The sequence below is a fragment of the Ixodes scapularis genome, unplaced genomic scaffold, assembly GCF_016920785.2.
Source record: "Ixodes scapularis isolate PalLabHiFi unplaced genomic scaffold, ASM1692078v2 PGA_scaffold5__190_contigs__length_132052651, whole genome shotgun sequence".
NCBI lineage: Eukaryota > Metazoa > Arthropoda > Arachnida > Ixodida > Ixodidae > Ixodes > Ixodes scapularis.
The window spans coordinates 75,246,445-75,269,122 of NW_024609880.1; the positions used below are offsets into that span (position 1 = coordinate 75,246,445).

Sequence of the window (22,678 nt, forward strand, 5' to 3'; positions counted from 1 at the left end):
TTTTTTTCCCTATCTTTTCAGCGATGCGAAATGTCTCTGGAAGGATGATCGCTTGAAATATAAATACGATGAAACAAAATACGATAAAATTACTTTCACTGCATTCTGACTCGAAAGGTTTTGTACAAACACAAGCAAACGGCTTATAAGTTATAAAACAATGCACAGGCGCTTTTTTTCATTCACTCTTTTTTTATGGTGTAACATGGATACACGAATTGCGGGTTGGATGGGGTTCCGAAGCTCTCAGATGCGGATCGGATCCAGATATTAAGAACATTGCGGGTACGGTTTGGGTGCGGATACGAAGCCTGCGAATCGGATGGGAAAGATCACTGTTATCCGCGCAGGGCTCTAATTATAAGTTACACTCGGTCAGTGGGTAGTCGCGCCTACCAAAAAAAGTTGTGAGTCGCTTTCCTGGCAACGAATCATAACGAACGGTAGGCGGACGCCAGTAAATAATAAAGCTTAAAAAACTATTAAAAAGTGCGGTGTGCACAAAGGCAGTTTTACTTGCTCATTGTTCCTGTGCACATCTCCTTTTTTTAAAGGGAAGCTACGGAGCTTCTTGGAAAAAATGAGTTAGAAGTGAATTCTAGTGTATTTTTACCCTGTGAACCCGAATACCCAAACCATTTGCTGCGTAAGTATTGTTAAACGCGAGAAAAACGCTAAAGACAGTCGCTGTCGGTGACGTCATCGACGGCTCTTTTGGCTGCCCAAGGCTAGGGGGGCGGGGCTTCAGCCCTATTTTGAAATTGCTCTTGTGGCTCTCCGGCGCGTCGCATTGAAATATAATTTTGATATCTGTTATTCTAAAGGCCAAATGAACGCAATTCATGTGTTTTTTCTCAAATGTAGAAGTGCCCCATCTTCCCTTTAAATCTAATCGGATTATGATTTTCGTCATTCGCTGGGGTCCTTCTATTCTACCCTGTAATTCGATGTCTCATGTTCTGCAAAAAAAAAAAAAACAGTTTTTTTTTTCTTTTAGAGTGGGGAACGCAAAATGTAAGTGCAGCAAAAAGGAAAAAAAAAGTTTTATAGTAGAATAACTTCTTTTACTCTCGACGTTATTGGTTAATAATAATAATAATCTTTATTAGCACACTGAGTTTGAAGCTGAGCGCGGATGAGCCACGAGTGCGCAGTATGCCGCGGTTTTGCTATCCCACATAGCACGCCCCAGCTGACGGTTTGACAGCTCTGACGGCGCACGCCGCTTTGCGCAGCCGGAGAATCAAACTACCGCGTTCTCTCACGAGCCAATGAACGGACGAGCCCGATCAGCCTCTGCACCTCATTGGACCACCCGTCCCACGTGACACCCAAGCAACTTGGGTGCCGCCATCTTGGTTTGTAGCGCCGCTCTCCGACTGTCAGCGGCGCTTCTCTTTTTCGCGGTGCGGTATATCAGGGGGACTTCGTGTCGTCTCCGCTGCGAAAGGCCGGACCACTTGCTGCTGTCGTGCGGAAAACGCGGATTCCGAGCCATTCCCTGCTCGCGCAAAACACTGCCCTGGAGTCTGCGCGGTTTGCCCACTCGTTCGTGCAGAAGCGACGAAGGTGTCGCTCGCTGGATACCCGACGCTAGTCCGCCGCGGCTGCTGCTTTGACAACGGCCATGCCAGTCCGTAAACAAGGTGGTAAGATCATTTCAGTAGTAGGCCTAATGTGTCGCTGAAAACTCCGAAAATCGTGCCGACCGCCGGGGAACCGACCGCGCTCTGACGCACCGCTGCCCCCTCCGAGAGAGCTTTGCGGTGCTTCCTTCCCCCCCTCCCGCCTCCGCGATTTGTCACTGGCCCCCCCGAAACAAAAAAAGAAAAACAGGAAACCACTCTCGTGCCGCAGGATTCGCCGTGCCTCGCCGCTCGGTGTTTCGTGATGCTGTGTGTTGTGTGCTTGACCTGTGTCGTGTGACGATGCATCGCCGGGTTGAGCTTCTCCGGGGTGCTGTGGCACCGCGAGAAACGACGGGATAACGGCCGCCTCTGCCAGCGACCATGGGTCAGTAGCTGCTGCCTGCACTTGCCTACGCTCGATCCACTGCGTCGGGCAGTGGTTTTCGCTCCGCGCTCGTGATGCGGATCTGTCGGAGCGCCCGCTGTTGTGATTGCTGCGAGCTGCTGCACTGTTGGAGATTACGCTGCTGCATGATAGGAGCAGATTTCTTTTCCTAGGTCGTGCGCGGGATGGAGATAACCGAGCTCGCGACGACGGCGTAGCGCTCGAGACGCGGTGGTCGGTCGGCGAGCGCAGCATCGCCTCCGGTAGCCTGACAGCTCGATCGGTTTTTGGTGCACGTTGCATAAGTAATGGAGATTTTGGTTCACTATTCCTGTCAAGCGAAGACCCTGGTTTGTGTAAAGTTTAGAAATGGAGGGGAGAAAGTAAAAACATAGCGAGAATATTTTTGCAGTCAGAGGAGCGATTTTTTCGCGCACGAGTGCGCTGGAATCAAATTAACCTTTCGAGGTTGTTAAAGGTTAAAACGGCGTAATCGCAGAAAGCACCAGCGTGCGATGAGGATCTGACAGCGTTTTTCGCGTGTAGGGTGATGCAGATCCGATTTGTGTTATGCAACTCTTCCAGTGCTCTTATTTTGTACGTGACCGGTCACCAACGTGACATTTTCGTGTCGGGTGTTTCCAGAGGCCGATATACGCAATCCCGGTGACGAATTCATGAGTCACGGGTTCATCTTTTCCTTTGAGAGTCTCAGTCTGACGAGGCATCATAGCCTTACATGTGAAACGTCTTGAATCAATTAAATGTATTCGAGCTTTCATAGACCACGCCTTTCATGTAGCTGTATTTTTTAAAAAGTCATCTTCGAGAGGGATGCTTGCATTTCAAATGAAACAGTATTTGAGTTTCTTGTCTTGCCTAAATAAAGCCAATAAAAATGTCTGCCGCTAAACAGTGGCACTGACATGTGTTTACCGATGTAAACCTTTTAAATAAATTTAATAGAACAAAAACAAGGATGCATTGCAACAAGTCTGGGCGCAAACGAACCCCCGAGCCTGTAGGAAGCAAAAAAACTGCATGAACACAGTCTTTTGCTTCCTGCAGTCTCAGGCTTGTGTTATGTCAGATGCATTGGAATTTTGAGTGATTTCTACTGAACAACAGAGCATTCAAGGCATGTTCTGGGCGGTTCTCCATGTTGGTACCTAGGTAAATAACTAGTAACTCGGATTGAGTAGAAGTCATTTTTAAATGTAACATACTGCTTCTGTAAGATAACATTATATTCAATTTCAAAACTCTTAGTATCAAAGCAATCATGACTTGACAGTTACAGTCACGGCTCATAATGTAAAAGGTGCATATTGTGAATGCATCTAGGTAAAATACTGTTCCTCACCTTTGGATAATTTCTGTTCAATGCTTTAACATTACTTTTGACTGGGAAAAGTTGCAGAAAGCAATTCTTCATGAACTTTTAAATTTCTTAAAACGTTGTTTCATGGAGGTCCAAAGGCACAAGCTTAAAACAACTTCTCATCAGTCACCTTCTGAGTTGACATGGCATAACCTACTTGGTTTCACTGGGGAATTTATTTGCACATTATTAATCCCCACCACCAGCAGAGTATATGGAACTGTCTGCTCCTGTTTTTGAACTGATAAAAAAAGTGTTTGCTGTCTACTCGTTCGACAAAGGTATTTCGTAAGAATAATCAATGTCATTTATGGATTCATTCATGAAGCAATAAAGCTTTTCCAATCTGTTCAGACCAGCAGGTTAATTTTAAAAGTAACTTAATTCAGTTACAGGCACTAGAAATGGTGTTCCTGTGTTATCTAGGAAGGTTGATCCAAGTGTGTACCTTTAGTATATTAAAACAAGAAAACCTCCAATTTATAGTTCGTTGTATCAAGGTACCTTGGAACCTTGGTGCACATACTGCATCATCTTGTTTTTTTCTAAGAATTGATACAATATTGTAGCAACCAAAATGTTGTACTAGCAGCAGGGGGAGTTTTGATGGTCGACTTTCGTGCCTATGTAAAGAGTTGCTGAAATGTATTTTACTGGTTCATCACTTCCCACATTTGTTAAAATCTCCATACTTGAATTTGTTTTCAGAATATAAATAATAACACACGGAAATATTGAGGAAATCAGCAAGTTGAAAGAAATGAGCTCTCTTGACGTAACAGACGTCTCTAATTGAACTTTTTTATTCTAAAGTGGAAATAAAGTCGCTATGCTGTCAGGAAAACCGTACATACAGAAATATTGCCCTAGTTTTGGGAAGCCATGTCAGACACAAATATTTTACGTTCCGCATCCTTAATCAATGAGCATAATTTGTTTCATCAAACTCTCGGGGCATTTTCGCACATTACGCAGAGGCAGGATTGTTTTTTTCATCATTATTTATATCACCGCTATTACTCGACGCACTTAATTAAGTGTAACGACCAGTCAAAGAAAGAAATGACAGCTATGACAGATGCTGCAGATAATCTTCTATTGACACTGTTCGCAATACAAAATTCCTTTGTTCCAAAAGCAGCTGGCATTGATGCGGTTTCTTTTTCTTCCTTTGACCAGTCACGGCGCAAGCATTGAAGTGTTTGCTCGTATTCCTCTTTCGCGTTTCAAAGACTGGCCAAAGGCCACTGGGTACTTGGGGCTACCTAGAGCCACTCAATAATCTGCTCCCAAGTAAGGACACTTCGGCTACGGTTTCCAGATTTTTATCCGAAATCTTAGGATACGGTTTTCTTTCCTCCAGAATTGTTACAGCGGTCTGCGACAAAAAAAATAACACCGCCCGATCTTCCCGACGCTGTACAGAAGGCTCAGGAAGTCGCATTTCCAAATGGCGATTGTTGCCAACTGCGCCTGCTCCGCACTAAGCGTTAAATTGACTGTGCCTGCTAGATCTTAGGGGAACGGAGCGCTGACACTCTAAGCCTAGTTTATGTTGAATGGCTCTAGGACTACCCTTGGCTCTTTCGAGCAACATGTGCCTCAATGTTGCCCGATTTGTTCTCGTTGCTCCCCTCTCAGAGGCCCACAGGGCTCTGGAACTGCTGGAGGAGTACCACAGCAGACTGAACAAGCCACAGGACAAGCAGCTGCGCAACGCCATCGAACGTGTCATCCGCATCTTCAAGAGCAGGCTCTTCCAGGCGCTGCTTGGTGAGAAAGCGCTTCTGTATTCACCAACTCATGTTTACAAACAAACCGGAGCGCCCCTAGCGGACGCCACTGGCGCCGCACATGCGCGAGGGGGGTGTGGGCAAGGAGCTTGCCGTCGCCCATAAACAAACCATGAAATGCAATGTTGTCGGCGTTGTTATGAGTCCCCCTGCCCTTTTTCGCGTTCGAATTGTTGATTCTACGTCTTCCTGGGCGATGTCTGACTACTGGAGCGGCCTCAGCGAAGTTACCGAGGCTCGTTACACAACAAAACTTTGCGTGAATAATGTGACATGTGGCGATTCATTTCGCGTGGACACCGCAGTATGTACGCTAAAGCCTGATTCGCATGATGCCATTTCGCTCGCAATTTTCAGTCGGGACGCCGCTCGGGCTGCAAAACCGTGAACCGTAGCTGAAATGGTCGACGTCGATACTGAAATTCGCAAGCAGAATCGGACCAAGTGAATTAGGGATAACAAGTTGGTGATGGTCACTGGTAACAATGATCAACATCGATCTCCTTCTACTGTTTACATCGAGCCCGCTTACCAACCTTCAAATTTAAGTCTTTTGAGGCCTCCATGTATGTTTTATCGCAAGTACCAGGCCAACATCTGGTCTACAAGCTGGCGTCGTCTAAGAGAGCAGACGACAAGCAGAAACGTTTGAAAGAGCAGACGACAGTTCGAACGATCAGGCGGTTATTTGAACTTGAAGACGCACTAAACGTAGTCCGCAGGGGGCCCGCACAACTAGACGATTTTCTGGCGTTCATGTTGGAACAAAAGAAATAAATCTGATGACTACAAGTATCCGTGAATTCAACCCAAAGTGCTTCCCGCCCAAGCAATCGTTGTCCGACGGCGTCTGCTTTTCTCTTTTCACGGCACATATCCAGATTCTCGGACGAACCGAGCATGTGAAAACTGATCTTCAAACCTTTCTCGACACTTTTGGTACGGCCCCAGTCACGGCGTTTTGACGAGAAGGCAGGTTTTTGTCTAATTTATTTCAAAACAACGAAGGCATACACGTCTGGCATGGGGACTTCTGCCCACAGCCCCAGACCGGAAGTGCGACCGACGCGCCACCACCACGCCGTGACGTCACAGAGTTGAGTTCGTGTATAAATGTAGCAAAATACCGAGCATGTGCCCGTGCCACAGCAAGTGCCCACTCCCTACTTCTTAAACGTTCTAGTCCTTCCTATTGGAGGGTGGATCCAGCTCTCGTGCCCCTAGCTGCCAAGTTGAGAACTAGACCCATGGGGGCAATAATGTTGACACGTCCGAACGGTATGTCAGCATTTAGTCAGGTCTCGCATTCAATCGGCGAAGCACTGATAGAACACGAGAGCCAGCCGAATGCCGAAGCAGCGTATGGTCCGATCTGAGCCCCACAATCAACCGAGAAAGTTTACATAAGGGATTCGGTCCACAAGCCCACCGAGTTCTGTGGAAATCGAGCCGAATAAAGCGCGCCCTATAGCTTGACTCGTCACTAGGGAATGTATAAAGCGCCCACCCCAGAAAACCTCAGAGACCACTGAACTATCTGAGGCGTTCTCCTTCATTGGCCACTTCTCCAAGAAGCTGGCGCACAATGGCAAAACCTTACGCGCATGCATCGGTGCAAAGCGGTAAAGGTCGAGACTAGAGCGCTGGTTCAAAACAAGCTCGACGAGAGCATTGCGGCCGCTTCAAGAATTGGGGGCTCCGCCAGGCCCTTGTACCGCTCCTGTGTCGTTCCGTCAGACCAATTGGGTGCCTAACCGAGCAATTGCCCCTGCCGTTTTTCTCCTTTCTGATGTAACGAGCGCCCATTCCCATGTTTTCCTGATCATCTCCGACTTTTGCGTGGGCCCCAATCACTCGGCGTATTACGGTAGGCTTCCGCACCTACCGTACATTCCCTGAAAAGAAGGCCCGGGGAAAGCTTTATCAAAATTAAGGAGAAACGGGAAAAGCCCAAAATGGTATTGTACCTGCAAAAAAAAAAACAGCCTACGCTTTGGTGTAAGAAATATGTATCCATGGTTTTACCGTAAGATACCGGGCAAGCGCCCACTCAAAATTTAGAGATAATCGCAAAAAAATGGGGGATGTCTGCTTGTCCGGCCATCAATTTTACATATTAATGTACTGTTCATATATTCTCAGATCTTACAAATTCAGGTATGGGCGCTTAGTGTGATATGAGCGGATGCACGGTATTCTACGGTATACTCCACTGATTTGGAACATAGCCTATATACCGGGTGTCTCAAGTAGCGGCCAGGCCCTTTAGATTGACCGCAAAATTCCTTTTCTTAACCTATCGCGCTACGATTTTCTGCAGTGTTGCCCACAGGTGGTGCATTTTTTCTATAAAATTTGCAAAGAGCGAACATGCCTGAGGAAAAAGTAAAAAAAGAAAACTGCTTAACTCTTATGGAAACGCAGTGAAGTCACTGGTCTTCAAACAGTAGGGCGCCCATTGATTGAAAACCGGTGGCTTCGCTGGGTTTCTATAGGAGTTATGCCTTTTTCTTTCTTTACTTTTTCCTCAGGTAGGTTCACCCTTTGCAAATTTTATAGAAAAGATGCACCACCTGCGGGCAACGCGGCACAAATTCGTAGCGCGATAGGTTAAGAAACCGAATTTTGCGGTCGATCTAAAGATTCTGGCCGCTATTTGAGACACCCGATACTATGGTGCCTGGAACGCGTCTTCGATTGATGCGTTTAGTGTCCTATTGGAGTGTCACGCCGTCATACGTCGCGGTCCTGGTGGTTGGTGGTAGGAATGTCGGCAAAAAACACGAGAGAAGGCGAGTGTCGCCATTGTCACGGCGTCCCAACTCCTGGCTGCTGAAGCTTGCGTCTGCCATTTCCACGACTGCTGCTATGACATCGCCAGGATCGCGATTGGCGACAGCATGATACTTCTATGACGTCACCAGGTGAAAATCGAGGGACCGCTCTTTTGGACGCGGTGAACTCTCTGGTCAGGGACGCTTTCCATGCATTGTAACCTGCACTGGGCTGTCTGTGAGGTTGCCTTGTTCTTGGGGAACCGTGCTCCTTGTCTCGCTCCCTCGTTGGTACTGGGAGGTTTTTCGTGTGTTTGGGTCTCGTGTGTGATCTCCAGAGGTTGGGGAACGTGTCTTATTTTTAGTTCAGTTCAATTTTATTTACTCCATTTTATGGACGGCGAGACGGGACAAAAAGCCACTCAACATAGCTTGACACGTTCCTGCCTTTCTTACAGACTTTGACGGCGTCGTCAGCACATGCACGAGTCAAAATTGAGACTTCAACATAAGCCTCGATTGATGCCAATCTTTCTGACTGACGCCAGTAACGGGCAACAAAAAACGCCAAATCTGTGTGAAAAAAAAAAGAAAAAAAAAAGACCACGAAAAAGCTTACCCAATGTGGGCCTCTAAGAATCAGAAAAAGTTAATTTTTGTGAATCCTACCAAATGTGCACGTTTCTACGGTTGCACCCCATACTACGGAGTATGAGTGGTTGCCCAATTTTTTCCTTCTTTTTTTCTTAGATTCGAAAGGACATTATTGATGTGATTATAGTTTGTGACGGGCTAAGATTTCGGTACGAGCACTCCCTGCCTTGGCACACGATCATTGTCTTGTGCTGCTCTTTGTGTACGCTTGAGACGAAGTGTTATCCAAGGGAGAAGGCTTGTGCCGGAAATGAAGCATCTAACAAATTTTTAGCCTGTCGCTGAATATAGTGTGGTGGAAAGTGCCCGTTCAAGGCACTAATTGAAGCAATAAAATTTGGTTCCTGTCCCTTCTCTTTCTGAGCAAGTGGAAAAAAAAACAACAAAAAAAACACACCGATGTCGTGTTCATGCCAACTGTGCCACGCAGCTTAAATAGAGTATTTATTTATTTATTTATTTAATTACCTCTAAAGGCCCACAAGGGCATTACATAGAGGAGGTACATATAAGGTCATCATAGTCGCACAATGTTGTAATTGTATGAAAATATAAAAGGAAACATAATCACGCTAACAGAGCTCAATAACTCGTGGTCACGCACACCAGCATGTAATAAGTTCTGAGTGATTAAAAAGTAATACAGAAGAAATGTACAAGTGCTACCAAAAAAGAGGGTACATAGAAAACCTTATAGTAAAGACTTACTCAGCAATGATGAAATTAACAAGTGGAAATGTAAAGGCACCAAAGGTACATGTACATCTTAGAGAGGAAGAAAACATAATAGATGTCATGATAAAGAGCCACCTAACAATGAAACAAGCGTGTCATGGTTTGTTGTCTGTGCGGTTTTGCTTGCCAACTCATTCCAGTCGACTATGGCCTGCAGAAGCAGGGAAAATTTATTCAAGTTAGATTTTGCGAAGGGAATATGAATCAGCAACATATTTGCAATGCCCAATTATGTCATGAGGCTTTCGTGTTTGCTGTGATCTAGATCAGATTTAGAGTGTCTTCAAAGGGTTTGAAAGACTTCCATAGACAGTGTCACATGGGAGCTAATGCGATCTGCTTGCATTGTGCATTTCTTACTTCGTATTGGCTTTTGGTTACCAGAGAAGTTTTTCTCCTTAACCCCAACTGTAACTAGCAAATTGGTTGCATTTGGTGAGAACACCTTTCTAAGTGATAAAGTTACTTATATCTATTGCTACAACTAACAAGAAATTGATTTTTTTGGACATACAATATGTTATTGAGAAAGCGTTACAGGTGATCCGATAAATACGCAACATTTGTGCCCACCAAAATCTAAGAGATTTCATTGGTGTGGTACATTTCCAACTTTGGTGGCCATTGCAACAGTGTAGCTGCTGCATCAGGAATCTCGCAGGTGGTGCCCTGCTCTCATTGAATGGCTTAGGCGATCATGTGACCATAGTGACAACCAATGGCGTACTTGTTAAAAAAAATAGTATTAGTCTCAATACCGAAGTTCACCGACCCTTAAACGTATGACTAAGGTGCTGCCACTAATTCTCTTTTTTATTGTGAAACATTCTTTGGCAAGTTGTTTGGCTTTTAGTGAAGCCCAGGTAAAAGCGTGGCCGCGAGGCTCGACGCTGATTGGTTGACGGGTGGGAGAGGAGGAGTGAGGTGCCCGACGCTGATTGGTTAGCGGAGAGGTCAAGTTACCAAAGGGTAGGCGAGGAGGAGCTCAACCATTCGTGCTCACTGGGTGAGAGGAGCTTGCGAGCATGGAAGGCTCTGGTAGATCGCCAGGTTTATCAGGCCGATTTGCAATAGTATTGCTTCATTTTAGGAATAACTATCAAGTGTACACGCAATACGCGTTAAACTATCTGATCAAGATTGCCATGAACGTAGGCGTCTGGAGACTCAAAGTATTGCTAGACGTATGTGCTGCAAGAATGTTTCATGTATGCAACACGGTTGCCTAGCAATATCATACATTTTTTACAGTTTACCCCTCACATATTTTCGTGTTTTACAAATGTGCGTGTAGGTCAGTGGCATTCACATGCTGTGACACACATCCTTCATGTTTTTAGCTCCGCAAACCTGAACTGAACCTGATCTGAGAATTGCAATTTTATCGCAGACATTCAAGAGTTCTACGAGATTACACTACTGGACGACAGCAAAAGTATTCAGCAGAAAACTGCCGAGACCCTTCAGATTGCATGCAAGTGGGAAAACAGCCCTCCAATCACCGGAACGCACGCCAACAGCAGCAACGAGGTGAGTCCCTCCTGCCACTTTGCCCTGGTCGAGGCACCGTTGCTCGAGCCGTCGTCCGCTCGCAGAATCACAAACGCTTTTCCTTACCTCGAGACGGCATCACCCAAACTGGGGCTTGTCGCTCCGGGGTTCTGCCAGGTTGGCATACTCCATTTCATTTTATGAAGGACCGCAGCAGACGCTACGAGCCACCCCAGTCAATCCAGCGCTGTAAACAGGTCACGTGACTGGGGCCCTCCGTCTTCACCATTCCCCTTTCACAGGTCACATGACACTTGCACAGCATTGCATCGGCTTCAGTGGCTCATAGCACCCTCCGCTGTTTGTAGTAAGGTAAAACAAAGTAGGCTGCAGGTGGGGCATGCAGACGCGGGAATTTCGCATCAGGCATTCGCAGAAAACAAATATCTGTATGCCCTGATATTCACGTATAGACCATTCCAATAATTACCATCTGCTGATTGTCATCTTTCTCTACTGGGCAGTTGAACACACTCTGAACATGCGTGATAGCTTTCTCCTGCGGAATATCAGATGCTGCACTTGCACCTGAAGCTCAGTGACTTGGCATTTTTTGCCCGGGTGATATGTACTGGAGAGGTGTGTAATTTCAAATATACTATATCTTAGGATATTGTGCAGCATCATCTCAAGGAGTATTATTAAAGGCCTTGCATCACTCATTCAAAAAAGAAAAGAAAGATTACAAATTAGAATTGAAACTTCAGCTGTGCTTGACAGCATTAGCCTCGTGTCGCTGACAGCGACGTGACCACCTGCATGAGCGGGTGCAGGCTGCGCAGCACGATGTGTCGTCTGCTTCGTAGACTTTGCTGCGTCCAATGGCGTCTGCACCTCTTCACTCTCATGGGATTTGGTGCAGGAACGATGAAGTCGGTCTAAATGTGTATCTTGTATGGCTAATGCCATACTTCAAAACACACGCAAACATGCAACAATGAATATGTTTACGTATCATGGAGCACGAGCGCGGCATTATATCTGCAGATGCCAGGCTCGGGTTGACGTCTTATTCTAACAGACACACAAAGACGACCGACTGCGAACACTACGAGGGGTGTGCTTTTCATTGCCACCACTAATAATCAAATTAAAAATTGCAGACTCGTGACTAAAGGCTGCTTTATGCACTTGCGACCGCTTACGCGTCATCCTTCGGGTAACTGTGGAACACTCTCAGCTTCAGTACATATCCTATTTTTTTGGTGCATCACTCTCTTTTTTGGCTCGAACAACTTTTGACACTATCACAAACGACCATTTCTCATAGGTAGTATGTATGTTTTACCTCGCAAATACCACAAAACTTTTGCCCTAGTGAAACACAGTTCCAGGTTACCTCATAGATGGCGCCAGTGTGTTCTCTCGGTGTGAGAGATTGCACGAACTCGGTCCCAAGCAAATGCATGTGTGTTAATGGGATTTGATATGAACAAGTAGAAGTCGTGCACTGGCGTGACCAAACAGTGACCTGTTGCAGTGACACAACCTTTGCACTGATATGACACTTTACCCCCAAACGAGATTGCAGTTGCTGACACGTCAGTGGATTTGGTTTGCGTGTAACGCGAGCGTAACGTCCAGGCGCTATGGGTAAAAGTGCCTCGCACGTGTACGGTGACGACGAGACGTGGGTCCTGTGTGTCGAGACTCGCTTCGTATTCCAAATCGTGTTGGGCGGCCTTGTGACTTTTATTTTTTATTTTTTTGTTTCTGAACAACGCTCACTTTCTGACGTTTTGCTACCGTGCAGCGATTTGACGCCACCTTTGGGTCTTTAGAAAGCGTCGCCGCACTTCAGAAAAGAATGTTGCAAATAGGGCTGGGCCATTGATTGATTAACCTTTTGATTAATCGAGTAATGCTTTAATCACGATCAATGTTTTTAACCGGTTAAACCTTCGGTTCGTTTCTGACGGGAAGTTTGGAAAATTGCGGGGAAAGAAAAAAGGTTTTTCACAGTAAAGCTCTCTAACATTTTGGGTTACTGTCATAAAGAATAAATATTTTTTTTTTAAAAATTGTTTGTGTGTTTTGTTTTTTGTGGGTGGTAAGCATCAAGTTTCAAATGAGACTTTGCCATTAATGACAGTAAAAACATATTGAAAAGGAAAATCTGTCGTTTTGTCACTTTTTAGACTTATGTCTGAAGACCAACAGAACTGATTAATTGATTAATATCGATAAAAGGGTAATGATTAATAAGGATACAAATTTTAATTGACGGCCAGCCCTAGTTGCAATTGATTCATGTGTGCGAATTGCATCTGCCTGTCCATGAACACTGTGTTCGTCGTGGCTGACTTCAGCAACGTTTCCTGGAAGCCACTTCACAAGTTCACAGTATGCAGAAGCACACAACTACACACAGAAAACATTCTAGCTAAGCTCCGGCGCTTGTTCATTCTACACACCTCCCTCTCTGGCTTTATATTTAACGCTGCCTCCTGGCTTTGTATTTATCGCCGTCTCCATGTTAGGTTTTAATGAGGACGTGCAATTTCCATCTCAAAAACAATTCCATAGGTATTTTTCCAGTAAAGGTGCGGGGCATTGTTCTGTACAAATAGACAGAAAGTTACCAACCCTGTGTTAAAGGGACCAGCAACTGCTTTACAGCTTGGACTGCACATTCTCCTGAGCCGTTTGCTTTAGAATGGTACGGAGGTATCGGCGTGTGCCCTCTTGCCATCAAAAAGTCTTCAAACTCCACTTGCTAACAAAAAGCTGTGCGGACGATCAGATGATGTGATATGAATGGATGGTGTCAGCTGGTGCAATATTTGAATGATATTGCGTGGTGCTCCGGTGTATGCTTAGGCCGCCCCATCCTTGCTCAAAAGGCTTTGAGCATCGAGCTGATATCAAACGCTTGCCACAAGATCCAATTGAGGCAGACCCTCTGTCATCGGTGGGTATGCACACCCGCAGCACGTGGCGAGATTCAGCTTCTTGCCAGCTCGAACACTGTGTAGGCACGTAGCACGCACGGGTATGACGACTGAAGAACCTCGTTCTGCACATGGCTGACGCTGTTAGATCTTCAAACTTTTCTGTACGTAATTGATGCCCGTTATCTGTTACCACTTCAGCGGGTATGCCAAGGCTTGCAATTAATGACAGGATGACTGTTCTGTTTCGACCGTATTCGGTGTAGTCAGTCGTTAAAGTACTTATTTTTAGCTCCAACCTCTCAAAGTGGGAGTCGATAGCTATGAGAAATGTTTCGTCTTCTTTTTCAGTGAAATCGAGATGTGCTCTTTGCCATTTGTCTGTGCACCACTTCCAAGGCGACATAGTGCTGGCTGTCCAAGAGATATGACACTTTGAAAAATTTTCACACTGTTTTACAGTCTCTCCTAGTCAGTTGTAAATCCAAGGCCACCATACCATTGACCTTGCAAGTGCTTGCTTTTTGGTTTTTGCCGAGGAGCTGTTAATGCAAAAAAGACACCGCTTCGTTTCCGAAAGACTGTGGTATCGCAGTCTCCCCAAACCGAGCAACCGTCATTCGCCAGCAGTTCGACTTGCCTTGCAAAGAAACGCTGACATTGATCATCAACAGCATGCGACCAACCACGCTTTCTCATCTCGTGCACAACACTCGGGATTCAATCTCTCGTCGTTTCCCGCTTTACATCTTTCGCAGCTGTCAGTCAGCATTTAAAAGGGGAGAAGCGAAAAATTTCCCCTATCTCGTCGGCGCTCTCGGAAGCCACAAGCCCTGCCGGCGTTAGGAACGAGACATTACCTTTAACAAAGACGATTGGTGGAAGTCGCGTAAGCTGCTTCTCTCTTTGCCGCCGTGCAAATGCCTCTTAAAGTTATAGCTTTCTATAAAACCCCTTTTACATCCCTTCCTTGATTGCGTTGGTCGTGCTCTAGCAATCGAAGCCAAGGGAAAGGATGGCAGCAACAGAGCTGTGCTTTATTGTTCACACTCTCTCTCGTGTTTGGACACTCTCCACGGTGTCCAACCGAGACTCTCTCCCGGATGCTTTGACGCAGTGCCTATATTTCGTTTCACCCAACTCGGCAAAGAGCGAACGCAATGACCCCTTCGAGCTAATCGGAGCGACGGAGGCAAAGTGAAGGTGGAACTCTCCTCTTACCCGGACCCTCTTCTGCACGTCCCAGACTTCGCTTTTCTCCCCTAGAAGATTAACCCGTCACTCAAAATTCCTGCAAATGTGGCCTTTCTTTCTCCCCCGCCCTCGGCTTCGACTGCACCATGTGCAGCTTTAGTCGTGGACGAGGTAAGGACGGCAGGGAGGTGCTTCGGTCGTCCAGTTTCCGGCGCGAGTTCTGTACCTTCGAAGACGCTCCTGTGTCCTGTGCACCTCGAGCACTCATGTTCGAAAGACGCGCCCCGCTGTTCTCGTTCTGTTTGCGATTATGGCGGGCTAGAGTATAGTCACGTGTCTTCCTTCAATGCACCGGCCGTCTCGCCACGACCGTGCCCTTTGGCGTTTGCCAACTTACTATGAAACGGAGTGCCTGGACGTACATAACCGTAGCTACGTCTAGGCACTACGTAACTATGGTCGATGCGTGGTGCTAGAAGCGGTGTCATGTGGCACGTGTGTCCGAACGATTGGCAGGAAGGATACAGTCGCAGCTACTGCGGGTCGATTATATGGATATTGTCTGGGCCGATCGATACGCTTTTTTCAGACTGTGGATCGCCGTGGAAAAGAAAGATAGAGTGCGTCTCATACTCTCTTCGTCGGAATCCTCGAGTCCGGGGCGGCGGCTTGTCGTACGCTACCGAGCATTAACTGCCACGAGTACTCAGAAATGGTTGTCTCGAAGCTCAAGAGATTGGTTGGTGCCTGAGTGTATTTCTGCTATTTGTTTGACTCGGTGCTAGCACTTTCTCAAGAGCTCGAGATCCACTCGTCGGCGCATTGAGAATCACCATCTTACAATCGTTTGTTTGAATGCTTTCTAATAAATACCTACTTTCTCTCCATTTTGGTGGTCATACTAGTACTCATATTTTATAGGTGCTATAATTTCTAAGGCGGTTTGACTAAGCGCTTCTTAATTTCTGGTAGACCCAAGCGATTCTTTATTAGCGTCGTCGTTAGTAACCGGCTCCGTGAATGACGTAACTCAATAGGTTCTATTAGGCAGTGGCATCGGAAGTATTTCGAGGTGGGGAGGGGGGGGGGGGTTTAAGCAGTTTGGACAATATGGAATCATAAAAACAAAACACTCACAAATTTTTATTTAAATCAAATATATATGTCTTTCCGCTTTTGGGCTGCGGTGAAATTAATTTTCTCCCGAGTTGATGTCTTCAAACAGCGTGAAATAAGGAAGAGCTTAATGGCATCCAAAAACAACTCATCGTTCGGCAGTCCTCGACACAAACTTCTTCATGATAGAGTTGAGATCAAGTTTTGCTGTTTGCTCACTATTTACATACAGCAGCATCACCTGGGTCAGTCGCTTTCGTGACCATGTAGCTTTGAGGTAATCCTTGATACGCCGAAGTGTGCTGAAACTTTGTTCAGCCGGTGCCGCTGACGTTGGCACTGTCATTATAAGTGCTGCAAGGCGCATCACTTCAGTGATCAGCAGCGTGCGATCCCAACTTCCTTTTAAGTTCTTCTGCAGTTTGTGGCTTAATTCTCTTGAATAGCGCACAAAAGTATTTGCTCCAGTTGTGTGAGACTTTGCATGCCTGGTTGTTTGAATTGTCGTTGAAGCTCGTTGTGAACACAATCTAATGCTTTGTAGAACTGCTTCTGAAAGCCTGTCTCTCCGTCTAGAAAAGCTGGTTGACAGGGCGCATATACTAGATTACTTACTCGATTGACTCACTTGCCTACAAAATTACTTAATCAACCTTTTTTCTGAAATATGGCTTGGACAGTAAATGGATCTGTTTCCCTATCTCTCTTGGTGCTAGTCAAATAGAGAGAGTAGAGCGCTTCTTTTTGGTGACCTCAGAGCGAAAGGTAATCCACAATGGGAAGAAGCGACTTTTGGGACGCCGTCATTGAAGTTACTGCAACTGATTGAGTCACCAGGATGTTGCTGACGTGCTACTTACGACCAGAAAGTCCTCTTTTTCTAGCCATCTATTTTCAAGCCAAAAATTGAGAAAAGCGTTCATTTCCACGAGGACCTAATTTTTGCGAATTTTGTGATTTTAAGGTAACTGCAAATAATTGAGGCCTCGAATAATTTAATTCCATGGTAACAGGGGCTCCGGAAGTATATCTTATGTGGGGGGTGACGTCTGGAGGCTCATGTCGCATCGTGTAGTTCACCTCTCTCTCTCTCTCTATATATATATACATATATATATATATATATATATATATATACACATATATATATATATATATCGACTACTGACAAAGCACAGTGCAGAGAAATGAAAGCTGCAGTCTGATAGAATCTTCAGAGATTTCTTAGTGAGAACGCACATATTGGATAAACAATGAATGAAAACTTCAAACGAACGGGTTAACAAGGCTTCCAAAGAAAGAGTTCATGTCACCAACTACTGATACATACACACATACATACATACACACAGATATACAATATACACATATAAACCATATAAACCGGTGGCTCCAACGCGGTATAGCCTGGTGTTGGCACGTTTGGCACATGGGTTGTCTTTCGTGTTGCATTAGCCTGTGGTGCCTCGTCGCCTATGAAGTGCAGCTTCAACATGCAACAGCCTCACGGGGCGTGGGAGGGGAGAGGGGGGGGTGGAGGGGGGCAGTCGAAACAGCTTTGAGTGTGGGGGCATGCCCCCACTGGTTTAGAACCTGTGGGAGCGACTGTCCCCACTGCACCCCCAGGTTCTGGAGCCCCTGCATTGTGATGAATATTTAGCATGTCACTTGGAGTCTGGAAACTTCTTGCCCGCGAACTATGTTGAAAACTGTCACTTTGAGAAATTGGCAACTGTTGAGCCCGTGAGCCGCCATTACTAAAGAATATCTGGGGCGACGATCGCCCCCTCCCCCCCCTGTTCTCTCTTTTCCAATGCCGCTGCTATTGGGGACATAATTCGGTGGCCTAAATCCGAGCTTACTCCATTTTCCCCACATCGGAGTTGCAGCAGTGGCATCAGCTGGGGCCATTTCGGTCGCCGACGGGCCATCTTCTTGAGCGCCAGTTCGTCTGAACTTCGAATAAAGGGTGGTACGTAAAACATGGAGTTTCAGCTGACGCCCTTTTATGTCGCTGACTGCTTCAGCTGGCTCATTCGATGCAAGATAACTTGGGCGAGCTGGGAAACACTGCCCCAGCACCTAAAACACATGGAGTGAAAGTTTTCAACAGGGGTTGCATCGAGATTTCGAGCCTACATAATAATTAGTTTAATTTATCATCAACATTCTTGGTGGAGGTTGAGGAGAAAAGCTGTAAAAATACAGTTTTGTCAACAGGAAAATGCTCAAGATTACTAAGAATGTGCTTTAGGTGGCTTAGGACTTCTAAAATATTCAGCGTATAGCATTGAGAGATGGGGAGCAGCTAATCTAGAGCAGTGTCTTTTGTGCAGGAAGCAATTAGTTTTTTGAGTCACTACTATGTTTCCTGCATAGCAAGTCATTGTCTAGTGAAGTATCTAGACACATGTAAATTCCTTCTTAGGGCTGTCCATTTCATTCTTGCTCTAAAGCCAGGTGAATTGAACAGTGTGAATGTTTCTACGACAAGGGGTCGATTTACAGAATATCTTGATTGTGAAGACTTGGGCACAACGATTTTTCATATTGGAAAAGAAAGTTGTTTATAATGTTTTCATGGACACGCCACAATCCTACTTATGCAGGCAATATGTAAGCTGTTTTTTTTTTGTTTAGCAATCTTGTTGAGCACATGTGATTGCAATGCGTAATATTATTGTTTTATGTCACCAGGCAACTTGAGGGCTGACTAGTTTTATGAGTCGACTTCGGCAGTAGTGACAAAACACCATCTCGGCCTCTTCTGCCCAAGAAAGCAAAGGTTCAACAATGTTTGATCAAAAGAGTCATGGTATGTGTTCTTCTAGTGATTGTGCAGTGACTTGTAATTAGCAGCAGCAAAGTGTCCTCTTTGCATCTGGCGAAGCTGGCATATTGAACACTGGATGTGCTCTAAATCTTATTCTTTTAGCAAATTCATTTAGCTGGGGGAGCTGTGGGTATATTGATGCTGAAGCTTCAAACTGCCAATATGATTACAGTATTGTCAGTTATCGTTATCTTGTTTGGATAGGTGCTTGCTCAATATTTAACGACGTGTGAGTTCCACGGTTCTGGTAATTATTACCAATTATGAAGGTCTTCAGCTGAGCAGTATATTTTCCAAAAAATGACCTGCTCTTGGGAATTGGAGGCTCAGACCCAACCTCTATTGTCATGAAACAAACGATTTAAACATTTTTAGGAGAGCCCGAAGCTAAGATCATTGTTTCTCCATCTTGCTTGCCTTAACACAAAGAACTTTTTATACCACTTTGAAAACAGCACTCCAACACCAATTAGTGGTATGCTTTCTTTAAGAACTATAACCTGACTCAGCCTGGCACATACTGTGAGAAATTTTCACCCTTCCTGACTCGGCAATTGCTCTTCCCCTTTCTAGGCCGAGTTGATTGTTAAAAAGAGGCCATGTTACAGCTGTGGCCCTACTCTTTTAACACAGAAGGTGTTTTATCAGCAGACTTTCATGGAGATCTGTAACATTTAATGTGTAACGTTGACTGTAACGAAAAACCGTTAGGAAAGCGTTAATGCCGATAGGGAACCATATAAATAGTCTTCAGTCCCCCTACACAATTTGAACTTGCCACCCTGAGGGATTGTGAGCCAAGTGCTTTTCCGACTGAGCCAGCGAGGAACAGCATTTGCTTTTGACGCAAAGAAAGACCGTTTTGCGCACTGTCCGCACGTTTTCAATGTTGAGAGGCACGCAACCGTGCCTGGGTGCGCACCTTGCGACCTTGAAAATGTGTGGGTAGAGAGCCTGTATTGCAGAGAGTTTTGAACCGCTTGATCAGGGTCACGTGGTTTATGGGCTGCCCTTGCAGTAAGAGCTGCGAGGAGCTGCCGAAATCATTGATCGTCTGCCAAAGTCTTCACGTTTTTGCCTGCGTTCCTCCTTGCCACGCGAAAACGCAGCGCATGAGCACTTGCAACCAATCTTGGCAAAACGCGTCCGCCATTAAATTGGGAAACTCTCCCCATGGCTTGAGGACCCCCTCTTTAATCTAGGCTCTCTACGTGTGCGCATATAGTGCTGCACCATTTCACGGCATATGGCAAAAGCAGCAGGAAGAGCCTTCACCAGGGAAAGCCGGGGACGAACGCCAACAAGACAGCCCAGTTTTCTTATGTTATGTACAAGTCACTGAAACATTTGTGTCTCGAATGTTGCGTGCCAGGCTATCCTTAAACTGTTAGCCACTTTTATTATGAAGCACAGATGTCCTGGTGACTTGTATGTAAGGTTTTATAACATAACGTAGCGTAAGAAAACAAGACTGTATGATCCAGTTTTAAAGGGGTACAGAATCAATACTTGAAAGATCCCCGGAACACTTTGAAATGGATGAAATATGATCCATGATATCCTTAAATGATAATCGCACGCTCATATTTTCAGTGGATGGCTATATTTTTCGTTCCAACCGATGCATTCTGTCGTGCGCTTCAAAATCAGCCATCGAGGCTGATTTCCTGGGCTCCTCCATCGGACACGCCACGCCGTGGCGCTGCTCCTATTGGGCCTGTGACGTGAGACATTCCAACGAAGCTCGGCCCCCCAACTACCAAGGGGTATTGGGAAATCATTTTATTCATTTTAAAATTCCTTTCTTTGCATTTGCGAACGAAAGACTGGTGTGTGCAAGCTGCTGTCATAAAGGAGCCCACATCTAGACAAAGGAATAGGCCCTAAAAGTTTGCTTGCAAACCCTTTTAAAGGTTTATCACACATTATGTGCTTAATATTCCTGGTCAGCATGATCAAGCTTGTATAATTTTTCTTTCTCAACATAGCCTGATGCGAACATTAAAATTTGAGCAGTTTAAAGATGTAGAAGGCACTTGAAGTACAGGTCTCAGATAGCAATTGTTGTACAGGGGGATGGGGGGGTGAGTATGGGGGTCAAGCATTGTCACATTGCAATAAGGCACCAGCACTATGAAGTTAAAGTAAGGTCAAAGGTGATTCATGAGAAGACCTACATAGGTTTCACTGGTGGCAGTGTTTCTCCCAGGCAGGTAGGGCTCCACTATTACGCCTTGTTTTCTCCAAGAAACAGTTGTAACCTTCCCTTAAAACGGCTCCAGGAAAACCTTCATCAGTTCTTTGGATGAGGGACAGCGCCATTTCGTGGCCCTCTCAGTTTCTGGCCGGTGGTAGTGAACCCAGGCCAATCCTTTGTCGGAAGGCATCACTTCTACTTTAGTGTGCTGCAAAAGTTCTCGACAGATATCAGCATGTCATTCTTTCAGTCCTGGAGTCAGCTGGCATGGTACCCACCTTGCAGACAGTTCGTTGCAATAGAGCACGTCATAGGTGATGTGTTTTGCTAAGCTACGCCTGACGTTCAGAAGTGTGGCTATTTCACTCACTGTCATTTGACGGTTTCCTTTCACAATGCTTTCAACTCCTAATGGACTCTAAAGTCACTACCCATTATGCCTCACCTAATCAAGTAGAGTGTCACAGTACTCACACCGTTTCTGAACTTCCTAGTCCATTTATACTCTTGCTGGAGTGACTGGCAGGAATCACCATACTACTGTAACATCGCGTGAAATAGCCCACCTAAATTGAGATCAAATCGGGTGAAAATAAAAAGCGGCCTGACTTTGATGTGCAATCAAGAAAAGTTGAAAAAAAAAAATGCTGATTTTAGATTATGTGTTTCTGCGAAACTAGTTATTGCGGCAAGGGGCAATGAAGCAAAAACGACTGTTCTTCCCACTCAAAAATGTTCGCTTATATCTAGGGTTCGGAGTTTTCGGTTTAAACCGATAAAAACCAATAAAAGTACGCCGAATCCATTTTTGGAAATTCGGTTTTAACCGAAAAAGGTCAGTTTTTAGGTTCGCAATTTTCGGTTTAAACCGATAAAAGTACATCGAATTCATTTTCTAAAATTCAGTTTTAACCGGAAAAGGTCACTTTGACCTTCCAGTCGTACCGCAGAGCCGTGGCAAAAAAAGTGGAACGACAGTGTCTATCGAAACGTGTCCGAATGTATAGGATACACTTATGCCATCACGACGTTTTGGTTTAATGTGCGCATCATCGATCGGAACGTGAAGCCTGAAATGCGTAATGACTTCGCCATGTACGAGCGTGTTTTCGAACTCGTTGTAAGGAAGACTGACTTCGTGGAAGCTCTGCATATTGTGTTGCGCTTCAAAACGTCGCAGCATGTCTCTTTTGGCGGTCACAATTGGTTGATTGGGCGATTTGGGCTCAGGCAGTGCTTCATCTCATCAGCCTGCCAGTGGCCAGTGTTAGCGTTGAGTGGGCATTCTCAAAGCTCAGGTTCATATTAACAGGAAACAAGAGTCCGGATCAACGAGGAGAACCTGGAAAAGCTAAGGTACACGTGTGTGCACTATAATAAGATCACATAATCCTGATGCACAAAAGGTGAAGTTCCATGTTTTTTTTTTTTTTTTAGCATAGGCTTTGTATCTGACTTGTTTGTACTTCTGAGTTTTTTTTGTTTTTTTCTTGTTTTTTTTACAGTTGCACACATTTGCCAAATAAAGCGTCCATTTATTTTTCAG

At 45.3% G+C, this 22,678-nt stretch overlaps 1 protein-coding gene across 9 annotated transcripts in view; it reads left to right on the forward strand.

Moving 5' to 3' along the window:
• The first annotated feature begins 1,168 nt into the window (after positions 1 to 1,168).
• The window catches only part of LOC8036906 (disks large 1 tumor suppressor protein), a 645,442-nt gene continuing 623,932 nt past the window's right edge, over positions 1,169 to 22,678 (forward strand). For 2 of the 9 annotated variants that reach the window (XM_042293832.1, XM_042293837.1), the window contains exons 1-3: positions 1,740 to 2,013; positions 5,036 to 5,167; positions 10,741 to 10,880. In XM_042293832.1, coding sequence (XP_042149766.1) covers positions 2,010 to 2,013; positions 5,036 to 5,167; positions 10,741 to 10,880 — 276 coding nt within the window. In that variant the 5' untranslated portion in view covers positions 1,740 to 2,009. Of the gene's footprint in view, positions 1,650 to 1,739; positions 2,014 to 5,035; positions 5,168 to 10,740; positions 10,881 to 22,678 lie in introns of those variants that run through there. The other 7 variants (XM_042293831.1, XM_042293829.1, XM_042293830.1 and 4 more) reach the window with 7 other exon arrangements.